The 8840-nt window shown below is 47.4% G+C and overlaps 2 protein-coding genes across 2 annotated transcripts; both read right to left on the minus strand.

Moving 5' to 3' along the window:
* Positions 1-23: 23 nt before the first annotated feature.
* LOC112891721 (26S proteasome regulatory subunit 7A) lies at positions 24-3898 on the minus strand. Its single transcript, XM_025958663.1, has 10 exons — positions 3702-3898; positions 3414-3495; positions 2737-2828; positions 2511-2588; positions 2367-2428; positions 1473-1617; positions 1166-1384; positions 883-1064; positions 500-675; positions 24-386 (listed from the first exon to the last, which is right to left on the minus strand). The coding sequence occupies exons 1-10, from the start codon at positions 3786-3788 to the stop codon at positions 229-231; spliced, it is 1281 nt and encodes a 426-aa protein (XP_025814448.1). The 5' UTR covers positions 3789-3898; the 3' UTR covers positions 24-228.
* A 573-nt stretch (positions 3899-4471) lies between these two features.
* LOC112876726 (beta-1,3-galactosyltransferase pvg3-like) lies at positions 4472-6127 on the minus strand. Its single transcript, XM_025940898.1, has one exon. It carries the CDS (start codon positions 5603-5605, stop codon positions 4544-4546), a length of 1062 nt encoding a protein of 353 aa, XP_025796683.1. The 5' UTR covers positions 5606-6127; the 3' UTR covers positions 4472-4543.
* Positions 6128-8840: the final 2713 nt, after the last annotated feature.

Consider the following 8840-nt stretch of genomic DNA (forward strand, 5'->3'; position numbering starts at 1 on the left):
AAGTGCGCAGTCAGAGCTCCGCGTGAAATTTGTCTTTGCACATCAGTCATAAACATAGCAACAAACTGAGCGGGGAACCCTGGGTTTCGTCTTAAAAACAAGTGGTACAGGATGTAGTCACCGCGGATCCAGATTTCCAAACAAACAACAATCTTTGCTGAGAATATCATGATGATACAACTTTCGAAGCTCTAAAAACAACAGAACTCATGAGAAATGGCAGACTGATTAGTTATACACCATGTACTTCGGTGTGGCACTAAACTTCTGGTAACCCTTGATCACCTTGTTCACAGCATCAAGGAAATCTTTTTCAGTCACTGTTTTCCTACGGGCACGAATGGCATACATCCCAGCCTCTGTGCATACACTCCTTATATCCGCTCCTGTGATAACAAACAGGTAAATGTGAGGACCTGATTGTCTAACGAAGAAGCTTGTGAAACAATCCTTTAACAGAAGGCATGCAGGAAAAAAAAATGACAATGTATGAACTCACCAGTGGAATTTGGGCAGAGCCGCGCAAGAAGCTCGAAACGAATGTCTCGCTCGCAATTCATGGTTCGTGTATGTATCTTGAAAATTTGGGTACGGCCCTCAAGGTCAGGTAGTCCGAATTCTACCTTTCTGTCCAGACGACCAGGACGAAGAAGTGCAGGGTCCAAGGTATCAGGCCTGCAAAAGGCAAATAAAATGTGGTCAGCTTCTCAGTCCCATCCACATGGCCAAGATGTTTTATAACCATATCAGGCATGGAGTCTCTAAAATTTACAGCTTATATTTGAATTTTCAGAATCATAGTTTATCAGATAAATAGCTTCAGATTATTGAATACAAGGCAAACAATGGATGACCACAAAGCAAGAATGGAAAAAAAAATACCTGTTAGTTGCCATGAGAACCTTGATGTTTCCTCTTGCATCAAACCCATCAAGTTGATTTACTATTTCCAACATTGTGCGCTGCACCTCATTGTCGCCACCAACCCCATCATCAAAACGAGCACCACCGATAGCATCAACTTCATCAAAGAAGACAATGCATGCTTTCTTCGAGCGGGCCATCTACAATAGAAGAATTCATTTCACAAAGACTGTTGATGAAACAGAACACAAGTACAGAAAAACTGAATGAACCTTTTGTGAACTTGCAATCCTAAATATACCTGAAACAGTTCCCTGACCATCCGAGCACCTTCTCCAACATACTTCTGAACTAACTCACTTCCAATTACACGGATGAAACAAGCATCAGTTCGATTCGCTACAGCTCTTGCAAGAAGAGTCTTGCCAGTACCAGGTGGACCGTAGCAAAGGACACCCTTTGGAGGGTCAATACCAAGCTTGACAAACTTTTCTGGGTGAAGCATAGGAAGTTCAACAACCTGCAAAAGTGGTTCAGCTAAATAAGATAAGCACAAAACTAACTGCAATGTATATACTGGCTCAAGGCAAGTAAAAAGGTTTACGTACTTCGCGCATCTTTTCAATCTGCTCCTTGCATCCACCAACGTCATTGTATGTCACATCTGGTTTCTCCTCCACGGTCATCATGGTAACACTTGGGTCAATTTTCGGTGGCAGAGGAATTTGAATCTGGTACTTGTTACGATCAACACTGCAACAGGACCCAATTGTGAGATCATATGCCAAGGTTTAATTTATTTACGAACAATAGCATATAAAGCACAGAGAAATAGCCTATATTGTTCAATGATGTTTTATCAATCCAGAAATAAATGCGTAGAATTAATTTCAGTTTAATAAACTTTGTCAACCATAATGATTTTATTTAACTTTGTCAACTCTAAAGATTATGTAGGGCAGCAAGTTTGATATTCCAGAATTCTACAAACAAACTAAAGGAACCTGTAACTAAGCCAAGCAGATGACAAGGCTCTAGTTCCGAGATTCAATATGTTTCCACCTAATAATGTTTCCTACCAAATAATGCTACTCAAAGGACACTGCAAAATAAAGAATGTACACAGGATTAAAGAATGTTGCTCAGAGAACACTAAACATCCGACAAGTTCTATAGGAGTTAATGCACACATCTGACAAGCTCCATAGGAGTTAAAGAATGTAAATTGACAATCAAGCAATGTTTTCCCCAGCTATGTCCTTTCCTATGGACATGTCAAGCATCACATTAATGGCCATTGGTTTTTTCAAGCCTTTATGAACTCACATAACTAGAAAGAACAAACTGGTCTATAGATTTTTTTTAACTCAAAACACATAAATGCATCAGGTGAAAACAGCAGGGAAGGAAGGTCAGGAGAACTGAGTGAAGTATCATACATTAAGACCACAAGATAAGACTAAACAGTAAAGACCAAAGGATAGGATAAGTGGGTAACATACCCGACCCTCATCCCTTCCTCGATATCAGTTGGGGAAACCTTATCCCCCAATCCAACCACAAACTGCATGATCCAAAATAAGCAATGAGAAACAGGGGTGAAATTTCTAGGTTGCATAGAATGGAATGAAATGCTCGTAACATACCTTTGCAATTTGTTTTACATTTATAACATATTTGGCATCATCGGTATTAGGGCTTATAATCTTTGTACACCTAGCTACCTGCAGAAGGAAAATAGAATTTATAAGTATACTGGCATGTGTAAAAATGAAACAGAAAAGATTCAGTTCCTAACTATCATGTATACTAGCTTGTGCTCAAAACTGCAAAAACAACGAGGTGACATAATAGAAGGCTAAGTTAATATACTTGTAATGGCTGTTCTTCTTGCATCATCTGTTTATCTGACACCAAATCCCACTGGCTAGGTGGAGCGAGCCCTGTATCAGACTCCTTTATCCCTGCATTGTTTTTTAGTAGAAAAGCATATGTCTTAGGTAATCTAATTCAAAGGTACCCTCCTAACATCCAAACAAGCTGATTAACTGCAGAAGAATATGAAAATCCAGACATGAGATGAGGTTCTAACTACCTATTAAGAAACACGTCGAATTCCCAAAGCAGATACATTGTGCATACTACTTATATAGCCTGAATATTGAAGCAGTTCCATGTGGATACCATCAAGGCATCAATCAAACAAATGATTGCACAAAAATTCACCTAAAATCTTTAAGCGTGTCACATAATGAAATATCGCATCACTACATCTTTATTGTAAGTTAACTATATGCAGTATCCTCAATTAATGAAAGTCTCTATTTGCTGCAAGTAAGGAACAGCTGTTGTCAAGTTAAGTATGCTGAATCAAGTGTTCCTGAGTTATCTATGGAACTTTATAAAGGCCTCCAATTCTAAATTTATGAACCGAACCAAGATAGCAGAATAAAATTCCATCAATTGATCCCTTGGGATCTAACTCAGAAGTAAATTGGGTTACATCTCCGTTGCTAGAGCCAAAAACGCATAATAAAACTCTCACTCACCACAAAGGTCATTGATTTTCTTTGCCATTTCCTTGATCTCCTTCTCGACCTTCTTAATGCTGGTCGAGTACGGCCCAAGCCCCTGCAACAACATTCAGCCAGCCAAAGTTAGCAGACAAATCACACACCCAACCTAAACCAAACAGCAGAGGAAATCAAAACCCTAGACAGTCTCGAGCCCAAATCCCACCCAGCACAAATCTGAAGCACCAACCCAGGACCAAACACCAAGAAGAACCCTAGATCCAAGAGATCAGATAGATCCAAATGAGGGGTCGCGGCACGCACGTAGGTCTTGAGAAGCGCGATGTCGTCCTCGTCGAGCGGGCGGGGATTCTTCTCGTTCATGATATCATCCTCAGGCTCTGGAGCCATGGCTGTCCTCCCGGGCGAGCGGTGCCTTCTCCGGCGACGAGGCGAGGCGGCGGCGGTGGCTTAGGTCCGTGGGAGCGAGGAGTTTGGAGATGGCTTTCGTCTGGGTACTTCAGATTTCGTTTTATCGAAATTTTCTTACCTCCTCTGCAAGCGAGGCTTCTGCACCGTGTGATCCTGATCGGACGGAGGTAGGTATCGTGGCTGTAGCTGAACATTATGATACTCGTTGCCTATATGTTTCTGAAAAAGAAAAATTGAATAATAGCCAACTAGGTCCCTGAAATTTCACTGAAAGCTCAAATTGGTCACTGAAGTTTCAATTTATCCATTTAGGTCCTTGAAACCTCATCTTTGGTCCAGTTTCGTCCAATTTGAAATGTCCGTTTTTGGCCTTGTGTTCATCTTTTAAACTATCATCTTTGGTCCTTGAACACATGAAAAGACTTTGTTAAGTCACCTTAATTAGCGCACCACGGCTTTGGTGTAAGCTGATTTTCAACCCTAACACGAACTTCATACCTATTATTAATGAACGCTCAAGCAAAGCCAAATTAAATGTAGCGAGCTTAAATTTCTAGGCGAATCCTTTTACCAATTCCATTAGCCTTGTTTTCTCTATCCTCCCCTCCCTATACAATTCATCGCGTACACAAGTAATTTCTCCACAATTACCACCATCAGGGTGCTGAAAATTAGCAGAGTATAAATCAATCGTGCAGTACAAAAAGGGGGGGGGGCAAAAACAAGAGGAAGAGCTAGTCAATCTTGTAGAACTTGGAGGGCTGGAGCCCCGCGGTGAAGTTGAAGTACTTGAGCGCCTCCGCCCACCGCGGGTTGCTCTTGAGGCGGTGCACGCCGATGGTGCTGGGCATGAACTCGTGCTCGCACTGGTCCACCGGCACCGGGTTGCGGTAGTCGTGGATGGCCGGCTTGGCGTTGAACCGGTTCTTCCCCTTGTCCCCGATCCGCAGCCAGAGCCCGGTGAGCATGTCCTCCGTGCCCACGCTGTGGTTGCGCGCCACCTCGGAGGTGGCGATCCACTCCACCAGGTCCCAGGAGAGCGCGTACCCCATGCCGGCCATGTACTCCCGGAACGGGTCCATGCTGTCGCACGGGATGGTGGCGCCGTAGTACATGTCCTCCCGGGGCATGGCGCCCAGCGAGTCCACCAGCTGCGGCAGCCGGAAGAAGATGTCGTCGTCGGCCTTCATCACGTAGTCGTACGGCTCGTCGGCGTAGAGCGCCGCCACCGTCGACAGGAACGTGTACGTCTTGCCGCCGTTGAGGTTCTCCTCGCACCCGTCGAGTATGATCACGTCGTCGTGGGCGAGGATCTCCAGCGGCACCAGCACGCGCTGGTCGTCCTTGTACAGCCGGCAGAAGACGAAGCGCACGTCCACGTGCGCCGTCAGGTTGTTGCCCGGCGCGAGCTGCAGCCCGTACACCATGCGCAGCAGGTGCCGGCGCTCGTACAGGTCCGCGCGGGTGAGCACGCCGATGAGCAGCCGGAAATCGGGCTTCCGGACCACGGCCGGATCCGCGAGGCGCGAGGAGGAGGCCGCGTACGCCCCCGTCGCCGGCGGGGCGCACGCGCTCATCATCGCCTGCAGCTCGAACTCCTTGGGGTACACGAAAAAGAAGATGAAGGCCAGCAGCACGAGGGGCAGCAGGACCAACGCCTTGCTGGAGGCCGACAGCCGGGGGAAGCCGCTGTGCCTCTTCATGGCAGCGTGGAGACTGTTCACCGGGTGGTGGTCTCCGAGCTTGCTGTTGTTGCCCGTGGACTTGAGCAGATTTCTCGGCGGCGACGACGGCATCGATCGATTTGCAAGCAAGAAACAGAGTCGTCGTTGTTGCAGAGCAGCTTCGACGCGGTTGATCCTGCTCCGACTGGGGGAGGTGTTGCTACTATAGCTAGTTATTATTCACAAGAATTTCTGAGCCTCTGCCATGGAAAATTAAGAGTACGCGTGCTTCTATGCAAGTGGGAGCGACGAGGGATATGATGCCAACATTGAAGATTCCGTGTGATCGTCGTGGTGGAGTTGGGGGGAGCTTGGCGAGGACGGCAATGGCGACGCTTTGCGTAAAGGTAGGCGACGGCGGGGCGGATCAGTCAGCGGAATGGAAGGGAAGGAGGCGCGACATGCGAGGCCTGATCTTGGGGGAGCGTAACCTGCTGGAGTCAACGGATAAACAGAGGCACGCCAATGTATAGAGAGATGCTGGAGGACATTGCACAAGAACTTGGCCAGCTTGACTCAGCTATTTACACCATTTGAATTACTATCTTGTATACCTCTTTTTTTTTCTCGAGCCAGGAGTAAGATGGCTCTATTTGTCAACACTCGACGACGCCTTGCGTGAGGAACAAACCAGTGCGATGAACTTCCGGGGACTTTGAACTTTCACGTGCCAGGGTTGCCTGTGATAACCGCAACACATCAGGATATAAATATATAGTGTTCGTGACTTTACCACTGCATCTACCTACGCAACGTCAGCTATTAGTTGACTGTATGTACGAGCAGGGCTCACCGTTCTTCAGAGTCCGGACCTGCAAAGCCTGCTGATACATTTCTGGCGATCGAGCTCAGTGCAGTGAGCCCTGAGGGCCAGAGGCTTACTGGTGCGTAAGATCCAAAGTCACTCGATTGGTGACGTTGTGCTACTGTAGTTTTTTTTTGGGGGGGGGGGGGGGGGGGCGAAGAGTGCTACTGTAGTTAGTAGTGGATCGCTATTGTTATGCTGCGTTTGATGCTCACGCTTACCTCTGATCAATTTGCTACGCTTCGGTATAGAATCTTCAGTCGAGACAGCAGTGATGTCTGATTGTCTGAATTGAATGCATATGGATGGCATCGATTTAAGTTAGTTGATTTTGGTTCGGGAAGCAGGAAAATTCAGTTTCCGAAACCTGATTTGCATTCAGCAATGTAGAGTAGTATGGGTGATGATAGAAAAATGAGAACTGATGGGTTGTTATTGGCTCCTGCTTGCGCTCGTGCTACTTGTGATCCGAATGTAATGTTTCTGCTTGTGAGTTGAATCTGAAGGCTCTGAGATATGACCCTAGCTTTATTTTTAACTAATTTCTAACAGGAGTAGCAGGTAAGTGAGGACGATCCTGCTGCAGGTTCATGCGTTCATCATCAACACACATAAAGATGAATTCACGCCTCTGCTTTACAACAAAATAACACAAATATCCTGCTGCTCGTCCAGTGATCCTGGGCCGCGCGTTCACGTACGTGATCCTGGGCGGCGGCGGGGCCGCGGGCTACCTTGGCTTCATCCACCGCCGCGGTGTCGCCACCGCCGGCGACCTCTGCATCATCTCCGAGGAGGCTGTGAGCTTTGTTCCTCCATCTCCTAATCACACTCTGCCTTCTGCCGTTCGATCGAGAATGCTAAGCTCTGCAGAAAGGCAGTCACTTCTCCGATCACTTGAATGACAGGTTGCTCCATGCTCCTTGCGAACCTCCTGCGCCAAACAAAGGCTATCTGTTACCAGATGGTTCCTACTTTTTTCGGTCTCAGATTGAGGAGAGTTTGCTGTAAACACGCGTGAATTGCAACATTAACCTTCACCTCGTCAGTCCTCAGTTCATCCAACCCCTACTCTGCAGCCGCCCCGCCGGCGATAGCAGCTGATCTTGATCAGATGCGGGATGAGGACCAGACCATCCGCCATCGTCCTCGGATGCGGAGGCTGCGGGCTGCGAGTCCTGCAGCGAACGCGAGGCAGAGGAACAAGGCGATGGCGACCTCGGCGTCCGTCCTGGCCTCCCGCCGGTGTCGTCGATCCTCCAGCTGGTGTACTCCGGTGTAGCCTTTAATGAATCTAAGAATATCGACGCGAGACGGGTTCACTTCTGGTACAGGAGTGGCCGGCGGCGGAAGACTCGCCGGCGGGAACGGCGGTTTGCCGGCGGGTGCGGGGAGAGGAAAGGCGACTTTGAGTTCCCTTGGGCCATAGCTTGATCTGGGCCGCAAACTAAGGATTCAACGGCTGGAAATAGCCCCCTGTAGCGTCGACTGCGGTCAAAGTATAATTTTCAAATACCCGCGGATTCAGAGTTGCGATCCAATTTACGGGGTTAAATGCAAATATATAAGTGTATATTTACATTTAAACCTCTATATCGGATCGCGACTATCAATCGCGATCCGAATATTTTCACCGAACCCCCTAATACGGATAAAATACTTTACACATTGGCTCTTCTTCTTCTTCTTTTTTTGGCTTCTGCCATCCTCCTCGCTCTTTCCTCTTGGCCCCTTCCTGTAGTCACCAGCCGGCGCCGGCCGCCGGCGACATGGACTCGCCGGATTCGGAGTGCTATGCAGCGGTGAAAGCAGATATCCTTGCCATCCTCGTGGCCGCACTCGTGCTCCTCTTCCTATCCTCCGTCTTCGCATCCATCCATCGTCGTAACTCCTCTCCTTCCCAGCCTCCGGCGGCGGCGGGCACTTCGGTGCGGATCTCCGTACGCCACGCTGCTCCTAGTCGCTCGTGGCCCCGAGCTCGACCACCACGCCATCATCCTCGGCGGTCAGACCACATTCAGTGTCCGGCCCCGACCGTACCGCGCCGCTGGGTTTGGGACCAAGCCATGCAGAAACTAATTGATCTTTGATGCATAGTCTGATAGACCTTTTGTCCGCTACATGCACTTGTGAAATGATTCAGCTGATAGTTGCTTGCAATATTGTGGCGACGGGCAGTGAACTGTTTAAGTTTTAGTCCTTTCGAACCATACTGTGTGTAGAAAGGGCACACACTGTTTCGAAACTGCATGAGTTTCAGTCTTTCAGATTGAATCGTTTCTCCATGCAATTTCATCATTGTCAAACAGATGGGCATATGTTAGCATGCTATCGCTGTCCATGTATAAAGTATATACGCTTAAGGGGCCGTTGGGTTCTGGAAGGCTAGATTTTAGTGCTATCAGATCAAAAAAAAATTATCATTTAAAAGCATTAAATGAAATATAATTATAAAGCTAATTGCAGAACGCCTAGGCTAATTCGCAAGACGAATCTAATAAG

Source organism: Panicum hallii, chromosome 1, assembly GCF_002211085.1.
Source record: "Panicum hallii strain FIL2 chromosome 1, PHallii_v3.1, whole genome shotgun sequence".
NCBI classification, from domain to species: Eukaryota; Viridiplantae; Streptophyta; class Magnoliopsida; order Poales; family Poaceae; genus Panicum; species Panicum hallii.

Coding starts and splice junctions, on each gene's coding strand:
- LOC112891721 (XM_025958663.1), bottom strand. CDS start 3,788: ATGGCTCCAGAGCCTGAGGATGATATCATGAACGAGAAGAATCCCCGC. Junction 1,618..2,366: donor GAGGAAGGGATGAGGGTCGG/GTATGTTACCCA, acceptor GTCCTGTTGCAG/TGTTGATCGTAACAAGTACC. Junction 1,385..1,472: donor AGATTGAAAAGATGCGCGAA/GTACGTAAACCT, acceptor CCACTTTTGCAG/GTTGTTGAACTTCCTATGCT.
- LOC112876726 (XM_025940898.1), bottom strand. CDS start 5,605: ATGCCGTCGTCGCCGCCGAGAAATCTGCTCAAGTCCACGGGCAACAAC.